Below are 13,202 nucleotides of genomic sequence, written 5' to 3'. Positions count from 1 at the left end.
TATTCCAGGGATGCAAGTATGGTTCAACATCCACAAATCAGTCAGTGTGATACACCACATTAACAAAATGGAGGATAAAAATCATGATCATCTCAACAGATGTAGAAAAAGCATTTTACAAAATGCAACATCCATTTGTGATAAAAACCCTCAAAGTGGGCAGAGAGGGAGCATACCTCAACACAATAAAGGCCATATATGACATGCGCACAGCTAACATACTCAACAGTAAAAGCTGAAAGATTTTCTTCTAGGATCAGGAACAAAACAAGGATGCCTATTCTCACCACTTTTATTCAGCATAGTACTGGAAGCCCTAGACAGAGCAATTAGGCAAGAAAAAGAAGTAGACATCCAATTTAAAAAGAAGAAGTAAAACTGTCTCTGTTTGCAGATGACATGATCTTATAGAAAACCGTGTAAAGACACTTCCAAAAACTGTTAGATCTAATCAGTGAAGTCAGTAAAGTTGCCGTATCCAATATTAGTATAAAAAAATCTGTTCCATTTCTATACACTAATAATAAACTATCAAACTTAAGAAAATAATCCCATTTATAACTGCATCAAAATGAATAAAATACCCAGGAATAAATTTAACCAAGGAGATGAAAGACCTCTACACTGAACACTATAAGACATTGTTGAAAGAAATTGAAGAAAATAAATAAATGGGAAGATACTTGTGCTCATGGATTGGAAGAATTAATATTATTAAAACGTCTATACCCTCGAAAGCAATACACAGATTCAATGCAATCCCTATCAAAATTCCAATGGCATTTTTCACAGAAATAGAACAAACAATCCTAAAATTTGTATGGAACTACAAAAGACCCAGAATAGTCGAAGCAATCTTGAGAAAGGAACAAAACTTCAGAAATTATGTGCTCTGATTTTGACTATTACAAAACAATAGTAATCAAAGCAGTATGGTATTGGCATAACAAACAGACACATTGACCAATGGAACAGAATAGAGAGCTCAGAAATAAGCCCACGGATATTGGTCAATTAATTTATGCAAAGGAGCCAAGAATATACAATGGGGAAAGGACAGACACTTTATAAATGATGCTGGGAAAACTGGATAGCCACATTCAAAAGAATGAGACTGGACCACTATCTTGCACCATACACAAAAATTAATATAGATTGAAGACTTGAATGTAAGACCTGAAACTATAAAACTCCTAGCAGAAAACATAGGTAGTAAGATCCTTGATATAGGTCTTGGTGATGATTTTTTAGATTTGATCCAAAAATCGAAGGCATTGCCTTTAAAGCAAAAATAAACAAGTGAGACTACTTCAGACTAAAAAGCTTATTCGAAGCAAAGGAAACCATCGACAAAATGAAAAGGCAGCCTACTAAATGGGAGAAAGTATATGCAAATTGGGATTAATATCCAAAATATATAAAGAATTCATATAGCTCAATAGCAAAGAAACAAACAATATGATTAAAAAAACCACAATGAGATATCACCTCGCACCTGTTAGAATGGCTGTTGTCAAAAAGACAAGAAATAAGAAGTGTTGGGACTTCCCTCGTGGCTCAGTGGTTCGGAGTCCACCTGCCAATGCAGGGGACATGGGTTTGATCCCTGGTCCAGGAGGATCCCACATGCCACAGAGCAACCAAGCCTGCAAGCCACAACTACTGAAGCCCATGCGCGTAGAGCCTGTGCTCCACAGCAAGAGAAGCCACCACAATGAGAAGCCCGTGCACCGCAGTGAAGAGTAGCCCCCGCTCTCTGCAACTAGAGAAAAGCCCACGTGCAGCAATGAAGACCCAACACAGCCAAAAAAAAAGAAAAAAAGAAAGAAGAAGTGTTGGTGAGATCGTGGAGAAAAGGGAAAACTTGTGCACTGTTGATGGGAATGTAAATTGGTAGTCACTATGGAAAACACTATGGAGGTTTCTTAAAAAATTAAAATAGAACCACCATGTGTGGGCTTCCCTGGTGGCGCAGTGGTTAAGAATCCACCTGCCAATGCAGGGGACACGGGTTTGAGCCCTGGTCTGGGAAGATCCCACATGCCGTGGAGCATCTAAGCCCATGTGCCACAACTACTGAGCCCACGTGCCGCAACTACTGAAGCCCATGCACCTAGAGCCCATGCTCCACAACAAGAGAAGCCACCGCAATGGGAAGCCCTGAGAAGCCCACGCACGGCAACAAAGAGTAGCACCCGCTCATCGCAACTAGAGAAAGCCCGTGCACAGCAATGAAGACCCAAGGCAGCCAAAAATAAATTAAAAAAAAAGAAAGATAAGTAATATTAAAAAAAAAAAAAAAAACAACTACCATGTGATCCAGCAATTCCACTTCTGGGTATTATCTGAAGGAAATAAAAACACTAAGTCGAAAAGGCATATGCAACCCAGTGTTCGTTGCAGCGTTATTTACAATAGCCAAGATGTGGAAACAATCTAAGTGTCCATCAATCAATGAATGGTTAAAGAAAATGTGGAAATTTATGCCATGGAATATTATTCAGCCATCAAAAAGAAGGAAACCTTGCCATTTGCGACAACATGGATGGACCTTCAGAGCATTATGCTAAGTGAAATAAATCAAAGACAAATATCATTATGATCTTATATGTGGCCTCTTACAAACAACAGCAGCTAGGAGCCATAGATACAAGGACCAGGTTGCTGGTGGCTGGAGGCTAGGGGTGGGGGTGGGCAAAATGGTTGCAGGGGGTCAAAAGCTACAAATTTCCAGTTATAAAATAAATAAGTCATATGGATTGACTATAGTTAGTAATACTGCATTACATATTTGAAATTTTTCTGATAGACATTAGATCTTTAAAGTTTTCATCACAAGAAAAAAAGAGTTGTAACTATGTGCAGTGACGAATGTTACTGAGACATATTGTGATCATTTTGCATTATATACATATATGGAATCGTTACATTGTACACCTGAAACCAATGCTGTATGTCAACTATACCTCAATAAAAATGAATAAATAGCATCCCGTATGGCAAAGGTATTATTTTACTATCATCACCTTTTACATGATCACCCAACTGTAGTACTACATGGCTTTAACAAAAAAAAAGGCTGATTTTTCTCATAATATACCTCGCACGATATTTAAACAAGCACGAATCAGAAATGAAATTGAAAGGTGAATTGTTAAATAAACACAGTTGCAAAAGTGAAAACAGGAAAATATTAAGTTAAGCTTTTGGGAGAGATTTCTTACATCATTTTTATACAAATATATATTTTCCTTAAACCTAGAGGATTTACTTATTTTTTGTCCTAACCATAGATGATATTGTGACCAACTTTAGCAGACTGTTTATACAGTGACTCTTTCTAGGAAAATGCTTTTAAGATCTAAAGTAGATTTTGTTATCCAAAAGTTATATTCAACCTTCCTATTAATTAAACTTTTTGGATTAGAGATATTTCAACTGGCCAACTTAATAAAATTACCATTGAGTAGGTTCAAGTATGGTTTTCCTCTGTTTTTGCTTTCTAGCTTCCTGAGAAAATAAATGGATAATAGTTTAAATATGGAAAATGATTATTATTTTTAAATCTCCTGTCATAGCCAAACATAAGATTGACTAAATCTTTCTGGGCAGATTTCTGCTCCACTCTTCTGCAGATTCTGTCTCTTAGAACTACCTTCTTGATTCTCTCTTTTTAAGTATTTGAACTATGAACAGCCTTTTATAAACCTCCTTAGGTTAAAATTGAATGGCCCTATTTTGTTGTGGTAATCAGAGCGAATGAAACATCAAAAGGTAGAGAGTTGTACCCTCTCTAGAATAAATATTTTGCCATTATCTTTGTTGCTATCACAGTAATATTAGTAAGTATGTACATGAATTCTTTACTGAGTACTTTATATACGTTGTCTCTTTTAATACTTACCTTAACCCTATGAGGACAGTACTGTGATTACCAGCTATCAAATGTGTGATCTTAAAGTACTGTAGAGATTCAGTAAACTCATATGCATAATACTTGCACCATTGCTATTTTTTCACTCTTCTTTCCCTGCCTCTCTGTCCACATACTAACTTTGCATTTTAAGTGTTTTAGATAAACACCTCTACTAACTGAGTGTTTACTCCCTGGCAGATTTCTGTGTTAAGCTCCTGGGAAACAAAAGGTGACCTGATATATATGTTATCTTCCTAGACTTTATAAAGTGTGACTCTTTAGAAAGGAATACTTGAATCAGTGCTATAGTTAAGTCATGACCAACAATTACTGGATCAAATCTCTCTTGAGAGTTTGGAATATTTAATGAATCAGCAACAGAGGAGGCAGCAGGGCAAACAAATAAGAGAATCAAAAAAAAAATCTGTGCTATCCACTTACTGTAATTTAAAATACGAATGCACTTCCCACAGGAGGAGGATGGATTCTAGGATTTGGACACGTGTTAGGTATATGATTGAGGAGTCCTTTTGTGGGGTGTGGGAGAATGGTACTGTTTTTTTCTATAGTTCTTTTGAGTTTATTGAGAGGAAAGGTAATAGTAAAGGTTATTGTTCAGTTTCTGTAAGTGTGGGGTCCTCTTTGTGCTGCAGTGGAAAATGTAGCTCCTCTCTTTCTTTTACCTCCTGACCTATCTCACTTTCTTCCCTACTAGGAAAATGTTGACTATGTTTTGGCTAAGATGCATGGCCTCGAGGGGACAGCAGTGAGCCAGAGGGCTCTGTGTGGGAGGCATACTTCAGGCCAATTTCTGCAAGCAGCAGGTCATTCTAGGGCTGTAGGCCAGAATGCTGTGCGTCCTCTGGCTTGGAGACATGCAGCTACTTGGAGCTAAGCTATCGTGCCGTCTTAGTAAATATTTCCTGCCCCCGTGACTTGAGGAGCAGAACTCCCTGGAGATGTCTGTGTCTCGTCCCTCACAGCTGGCTTTTCACAGAGGCCAGATACTGACTTAGCCATCCTGGCTGCAATTCAGGATGACCAAAACCCACTTTCGGCCTGCTTTTTGATTTTGTATTGAGAAACAGTTGCAGCAAAGCAATATCTGGGAAGAGGAATGCCTCTTGCTCTGCATGGTGAGTCCCCCCTGTGCCCTCCCAGGGCGGATGTGAGCCTTAGCAGCTAAAGACATGGGGACACCTGTGGGTTCTCTGTGGCTTTGATTATAAAGCTAGAGTCAGGTTTGATCGCAATACAATTTCCCAAATTACTGATTACACAAAACTGACTGTTCATGCTTTAACCTGCATTTGCTCTTTGGCATACTGTTGACCTGTTGAAAAAAATAATGAACCCCTGTTTCTTAGTATATAGTCTACATGATGGGGACCTGATTAAGAAAGTATTTTCAAGCATTTTCAGTCATAGGACATGTTATTAGAGATCAGTCAAGATAAGACACATACAAATCTACCTTCGCTTAAAAATGGGTTGTGGGCTATTCTCAGAATTCACTGTTCTTTGCCCTTCCCTGTACTCTGCTGTACAGTGTCTTTGTTTCAAGAGACTCAAAGCACCTGTCATACCACATCTTAAAAGAAGGAAACTAAAAAAAAATAGACTTATTTAGAATACAGCTGAGTTTCCTGTGCAAAGAGTTTTCTGATGGTTCTTAGGGTTCCTTTCACTATAACTGCTCTCCTCACATTTGCCTAGTATTTTGAGCCACCTATGATTGGGTAAAACAATTTGGGATTTTATTATTAAATTCGTGTATTCTTATAAAAATAAGTCTTCCATCTCATTTCAAGAGAACAAAGGCCCTCAGATCAGTCACAGATAGTTTCACCAGTCATCAAAGATGCTGTTTAAGTAAGTTTCAGTTGTTACCTTCAGGGTGTTGGGAAGCTAGACACTTGCCAGATATGCCAGCTGCATGGATTTAACATTGATGACCTTTCAGAGGACTCAGAGATTTTGTTTGGGTTTGTGTCTGCAAGTAATTCATAACAGTTTTTTTAAGAGTCAAATGTTGTGCTAAAGATTTCCTTTTATGCTTTCTTTTTAGTTCCTTGGCTGCTGGTGTGTTTCTCTGTTTTCCTAAATTTACAGTAGCTGTCAGTCTTGTGCTGAGTTCTCCTCTCAGTAATACACTGAATTGTGCAATTCTTTTGGGCCTAGTTTGGAACAGGCATTCTTCCCAGAACCTAGTTGGCTTCTCAAAGGTTAAACACTTTTGGCAAACAACTGCAAATATGACCGAATAAAACCATGAAAACGAAAAACCACAAGAACAGCAGGAAAAACAATTATTTCTGACAGTGAACTACATGGATGCAGAGGACTCGTCTCTTTTAAAGTTTGTTTCTCCGTTTAGGTCTTCTTAGTTTGTTAATTCTTACGATCCTCTCTTTGCTTCAAATAAAACCAACAACATAATGCCTTTTATGATTCTCCATCCCCCTGGGGGTGGGAGGGGTGGCAGTGACAGAAACTGTAACAGCTGTTCCTTCTTAGTTTATTTTAACCTTTTCCTTACCCCAATCACAATCAAACTACTCTTTCTAGAACACAACTGAAAAGAAAAATGCTTTTGGAAAGGAATACAAACCAGATTATTAAATTGATTTGATAGGATTTAGGGATTCATTTTTTGGTTTCTTTTTTTGTTGTCATGTCTTAAGTATTTCTCTACTTATAAACTACAGAAAATGAATGTGTTTCTGGTAGATGTTTCTGTAAATGCACCTTGCTTAATATCACTTTAATATCTAAAATGAATTTTGGTTTGTGGCTTCTTTATGTGCCCTATTCATAGATTTGATTTTTCAGAGCAGCCCAAAGTGCTTGTCTAGTAAATTATGTACGACCTATGTTTTAAGAGGATGACCATTTTTGTAAGTTTTAGTATTTACATAAAGGGCTTATTCTTTTGAGAACTCTGTCATAACCGTATATTTTACCAGTAGAGTTCCTATATAATCTCTACAATGCTTCTGTTCATATAAATATGAACCTTAATTTTTAAGTTTTAAATTTAGATTTCTTTTGATTGACACATCATCTCTCTCCTGGCTGCCTACGTCTTATGTCTGTTTCAACAATGTAACTGGAAGTTTATGAGTTCTCCAACTCATCAACTTTGCTCTTAACATGTTGAAGGATAATACTTACTATCAAGTCTTCATTAAAACTAAAATTCAGAATCATCTTTAGAAAGGAAATGTGAATCGAGGCTGAAAACATATCAGCAAGACAAATCAGCAGAAATCAGTTGGATTTATAACTGATCTTCTTCCCGCCAGGAAGATGAACTGTTAGAAGTGACCCATCCCTGTACTGGCAGCATAGCATGCTGGATTAGACCATGGATTACACAGGCAGGTTGTGTGGGTTCTGACCCTGCCTACTACTTCCTGACTCTGTGACTTTGAGAAGATTTCCTAAGTTTTCTGTAATCTGTCTGTGGTAAAATGGGGATAATACCATTACTTCTTCTTAGGGATGTTATTTGAATCAAATGAATTAGTATTTGTAAAGAGCTTAAACCAGAATTTAACAGAATTTCCAAGTTTCTTAAATAGTTAAAAAAATTGAAAGAGTGATGAAAATATCTCTTCTCCTAAGATTACACATTCTTAATTAATAAATGCTTTTTTCTTCATTAATGCCAGGCTTCTTATTCTATGTAAAACCACTGCTTGTATCTATTGTACAAATTACACTATATGACCCAGCAATCCCACTACTGGGCATATACCCAGAGAAAACCATAATTCAAAAAGACACATGTACCCCAGTGTTCATTGCAGCACTATTTACAATAGCCAGGTCATGGAAGCAACCTAAATGCCCACTGACAGGCGAGTGGATAGAGAAGATGTGGTACATATATACAATGGAATATCACTCAGCCATAAAAAGGAATGAAGTTGGGTCATTTGTAGCGACGTGGATGGACCTAGAGACTGTCATACAGAGTGAAGTAAGTGAGAAAGAGAAAAACAATATCATATATTAACGCATACATGTGGAATCTAGAAAACTGGTACAGATGAACCGGTTTGCAAGGCAGAGATAGAGACACAGATGTAGAGAACAAACCTATCGACACCAAGGGGGGAAAGTAGGGGGATGGGGGTGGAGTGGAGAGTGGGATGAATTGGGAGATTGGGATTGACATATATACACTAATATGTATAAAATAGATAATAAGAACTTGCTGTATAAAAAATAAATAAAATAAAATTCAAAAAAGAGAAATTACACTATGTTGTTGAAGACAGTCTAGAAAACGAGTGTTCGATCTATTTGCGCTAAGAATTTATTTTTTCATGTTCCTTGTTTACTAAAAATGCAAAGTTTAACAGACTTCAATTACTTTGTAGATCTTGTTGGCTAAAAGTAGGAGTTTGGAGAGATTCTATTCTTGGCTTAGGGCTTCTGATTTTTGTATAACAACCATCATTATTGTCTAAGATCTGGAAGGGACTTTGATTCTCAAATTAATATGTTCTATGAGCACCAATGAGTTGTTTAGTTGGGAATGTCACTCCCATTCCTCGTCATCCTGAGGGCAGCTGATTTCACATGTTACATTCAGTCCCTCCCTCCTGATTACTTATTGTTTTCCCCTCCCTTTCTGTATATCAGAATGGCTGGACTCCCTTGTTTTGAATCAAACGCTAAAACTTTTTATTTCATTCTGCTACTGAATCTTGTTAATGCCTCCTCTCCTTTTCACTGACTCATTTGCCAAACTTGGCTATCTGCCACTTTACTTCCTCAGCCTTATTATCCCATATCTTCAGCTAAAAACAAGATTTGAATTTCTCTTCATCAGTTCAAACTCTCAAGGTCTAAACGATAACTCATCTGTATCTTATCTCTTTTAACTACAAAAAGCCACATACTGAGAGAGGACAATCATACTTGACAAAAGACTGATGTCTTGACTATATCAAGAACTTCTACAAATGAATAAGAGAAAAAGGCAGTTCAATAGAAAAGTGAGGGGAATACATGAACACCTGTTTCAAAGGTGAAACATGAATGGCCAAAAACATGATAAGATGTTCAAACTTATTAGTAAACAAGTAAATGCAAAATAAAACCACCATGAGATGCCATTTCACACTCAATGAATTGGCATATATGAAAATATGCCAGTTTCATAGATTGGTGAAGATGTGGAACAATGAGCATTCTCATACTTGGTTGGTGGGAATACATTTTGGAGCAATCACTTTGAAAGCAAATGTGGTATTACCTAACTTGATTAAACGTATGCATATCCTGTGGCCCAACAAATCTACTGTTAGTTATTTGGCATGTGTACTCTAGGACACCTGCACAAAACTGTTTCAAACATTAATGTTTGGAATAGCAAAACACTGGAAATGACCAAAATATTCCTAAGTAGGATGAATAAATAAATTACAGTGTGTTAAATCAATGGAATACTGTACATCTAGAAAACAAGTGAACTTTAGCTACATGAATCAAGAAGGGTAAGTCTGAAACACATAATATTGAGGAAAAATGCTACTTATGGGAATTTATATGGGATCGTTTCCTTTCTGATAGATTATGTAGGGATATTTACACATTCACTGTTGTATAAAGTACAATGAAAAGCAAGGGAAGAGGAAGATGATTTAGGAAGGGACCAAAGGAGGCTTCAAAGGTATCATTACCCTCTATTTCTAAGGCTGGGTGGGAAGGCCATTCTTTCCCCTTTAAGATTGATAGATTCACTACATACAGTTCAATGTATATTTTATGATTAATACATAAAGAATCTAATGCTCAATAACTATACTTAATGTTTTCAGTATCAAGTGAGTTTTTGTGGATTCCTCCTCTTAGTCTTGAAATATAAGCATTCCACAGTAGAATACAAAGTTAAGGTTAGAAGTGCCCTTAGAATTAGTTAATATGGATATTTGTTTGAAGGCATATTGAATAGAACTGGGTTGCTTTCCAGTTAAACACTAGTTTCTTAATAGGAGTAATAATAATAAAGCTAGCTCTTTATAACATTTCAGATATTTTACAAATCACGATAACATAATCCTGGAAAAACTCTACTGAACAGATACATATAAGATATTAGGATAAAAATTTATAGAAAGAATGTAGAAAGAGGGAAACTATAGACTCTCTAGAAACAAAGAACTTTCCAAGGCTGTGGACTTGGATCCATGAAGTTGATTTTACTGTTCTCCTAATATGATTGGATATAGTAATCCCCACTTATCTGTGGTTTTGCTTTCCATGGTTTCATTTTCCCACAGTCAATTGCAACACCAAAGTATTAAATGGAATACTTTAGAAATAAACAATTCATAAGTTTTAAATTGCATGTTGCCCTGAGTAGCATGATGAAATCTCATGCCTTCCCACTCCATCCCACGCGAAACATGAATTATGCCTTTGTCCAGCATGTTTCACCTGACCATCACTTAGCAGCCCTCTTGGTTATCAGACCGACTGTCGCAATATTGCAGTGCTTGTGTTCAAGTAATTTTTATTTTACATAACAATGGCTCCAAAGCACAAGAGTAGTGATGCTGGCAACTCAGATATGCCAAAGAGATGCTGTAAAGTAATTCTTTAAGTGAAAAGGTGAAAGTTCTCAGTAAGGAAAGAAAAAAAATTATATGCTGAGGTTGCTAAAGTCTATGGTAAGAATGACTCTTCTATCCATGAAATTGTGAAGAAGGAGAAAGAAATTTGTGATAATTTTGCTGTTGTACCTCAAACTGTAAAAACTTATGGCCACAGTACCTAATAAGTTTGTAGTTAAGATGGAAAAAGCATTAAATTTGTACAAGATATTTCAAGAGACTACATTCACAAAAAATTTATTACAGAATATTGTTATAATTGTTCTCTTTTACTAGCAGTTATTATTGTTAATCTCTTTGCCTAATTTATAAGTTAAACTTCATCATTGGTGTGTATACATGGGAAATAAATAGTATATAGAGAGCTCAGTATTATCCGTGATTTCATGCATCCACTGGGGGTCTTGGAATGTATCCCCCAGTAATAAAGGAGGACTACTGTACTACTAAACACATTAGGGGAAGATGGAGAGAAGCTCACAGTCTTACAGTTCTGTGATCTTTTTCCAATTGCTCCATAGACAGTTTTACATGAGAGTGGGCTTGGCACTGAGAAGATTGGGAGGAAACATTGGTGTGTTTTTTAGCTTTTTTTTTTTTTTTTCCCCCACACCGCATGTCTTACGGGATCTCAGTTCCCTGACCAGGGATTGAACCCGGACCACGGCAGTGAAAGCCGGGAATCCTAACCACTAGGCTACCAGAGAACTCCTAGACTTTATTTCTGCAGCCAACTCTGGAGTTTTCCTTTTTGAGTTTTTTCTGACTCTCTCCCCCTTTTTGCCATCTGGCATGTAGAGTATGCATTTCCCACATTTCCCCCTTTTACAAAGTTACAGACTCTCTACAAAGTTAGAGACTACAGAGGAACGGCAATGTTCAAGGAGTTGGGGAGTTTATGATGGAATACACAATTTGATGAAACTCCATCAAAGGCACTCAATCATAAAGCCAAATACAGAAATACACAGGTCATGTGACAGTGGGATGCGGGTAGGGATTGCTCTGTACCGTTGTTGTTGTTGGAAGCAGAATCCCCTCATTAAAGCTTGCATTGTATGAAATTTAAAAAAGAAAAGAAAAAGAAGGAAAGGAACACAAATACAAACCCAGAAATAATCCTGCTAAAAATTCACAAATATTTCTGAAAATAGACAAATGTCTTATAACATTGGTCTTAAATTATTTTTATTGCATGTGTTAAAGTCCTCCAGAAATAGAAATTTTCTTCAGTTGTTCCTTTTACTTACTTGCCCCAAAATTCTACAGGAAAGAAGTTTAGAACATGGTGTACTAAATTTATTAGATTGTAATCCATTTGATTTCTCACTTTTTTATATCAGTTCATGAAATTTATTGTTTAGAGAGGCATCACTAGAGATGTCTCGGGAAATAATAGAAATGTAAAGTACTTTGCCACACAGGAAGTGGAAAAGCAATTTCTATTTTCTGAAGGACTGTAATGTCATGGAGGCATTTAGCAGAGAGCAGTAGATAGCGAAGACGGATGAGAGGCATAGAAAAGTGCAGGACCAGTGCACAGTGTGTGAGTAATACTCTAACCCACATGCACACACACATATACACAAGTACAATCTTTTTTTTTTTTTTTTTCCCCAGATCCAGTATCTACTTCTAAAGATTGCTCATCTAGAATTTAACTTGTTTCTTTTTATGCTTCCAGCCCACAAAAGACTACTAGGACTGCATGTCATTAGGTTCTGGATTACTTAATTATTTTCATCCATTCTTATTATTCAGTATATTGATGATTTCTATATTTTGTGTTCCTCCTTTTTCTGACTATGTGGCCTCCTCCCAACTGAAAATGAAGATTGCTGTGTCCACTGTATCCTGGCCTGCCTATTCTGTGAATTCCTGACCCTCTGCAATATTGTCCTGGGACAAGCTTCGTGTGGCATCTGCACCTCTGAAGCCTGCTGCTGTTGCTGCGGAGATGAAATGGGAGATGACTGTAACTGCCCTTGTGACATGGATTGTGGCATCATGGATGCCTGTTGTGAATCATCAGACTGTTTGGAAATCTGTATGGAATGCTGTGGAATTTGTTTTCCTTCGTAAATATTTATCCTCTGTTTGCATTAAAACTGGAGAGTGTTTTAAAATTTTTCTTTTAAGGGGGAAAGAAAAGCACGTGGTAAGATTCTCATCAAACAATCCAGTATTTGCACTGTTAACTCATTATTTTAGGAAATCTCTGAGAGCCTTTTTCTTCCTCTAACCAAATCTACATGGTTTAATATGTGAAATTTTAACTACTTTTAGACTTCTTAATAGGTTACAACGACTGAGGGACATTTTGACAAAACAGAAAGAAAGGAAGGGAGGGAGGGAGGGAGGAAGGAAGGGAGAGAGGGAGGGAGGAAGGAAGGGAGAGAGGGAGGGAGGAAGGAAGGGAGAGAGGGAGGGAGAAAGAAAAAGACAAAATGTCTCCTCCTTTATTTACTTATTTCTATTTCTTTTAACCATTCTTAGGAGCCCCTTGCTCCAAATGTATTATTTCTCAGTGGTTATTTAAATCAGACAATTTACTTGTGATGTTTATTGATGGTTAAAAGTAGGTATTCTTTAAACTTTGGGAAACAAACCCACACAGTTGTCGGGGACCCAGTGTTCATCTCCATGCTGTGTTCGCC

At 37.0% G+C, this 13,202-nt stretch overlaps 1 protein-coding gene across 2 annotated transcripts in view; it reads left to right on the top strand.

Moving 5' to 3' along the window:
• MDFIC (MyoD family inhibitor domain containing) overlaps positions 1-12,870 on the top strand; it is a 99,778-nt gene extending 86,908 nt beyond the window's left edge. For both annotated transcript variants that reach the window (XM_004269867.2, XM_012533058.3), the window contains exon 5: positions 12,380-12,870. In XM_004269867.2, coding sequence (XP_004269915.1) covers positions 12,380-12,627 — 248 coding nt within the window. In that variant the 3' untranslated portion in view covers positions 12,628-12,870. The remainder of the gene's footprint in view (positions 1-12,379) is intronic.
• Positions 12,871-13,202: the final 332 nt, after the last annotated feature.

Source organism: Orcinus orca, chromosome 9, assembly GCF_937001465.1.
Source record: "Orcinus orca chromosome 9, mOrcOrc1.1, whole genome shotgun sequence".
In the NCBI taxonomy this organism is placed as follows: domain Eukaryota; kingdom Metazoa; phylum Chordata; class Mammalia; order Artiodactyla; family Delphinidae; genus Orcinus; species Orcinus orca.
This window is presented reverse-complemented; position numbering and strand designations above follow the sequence as displayed.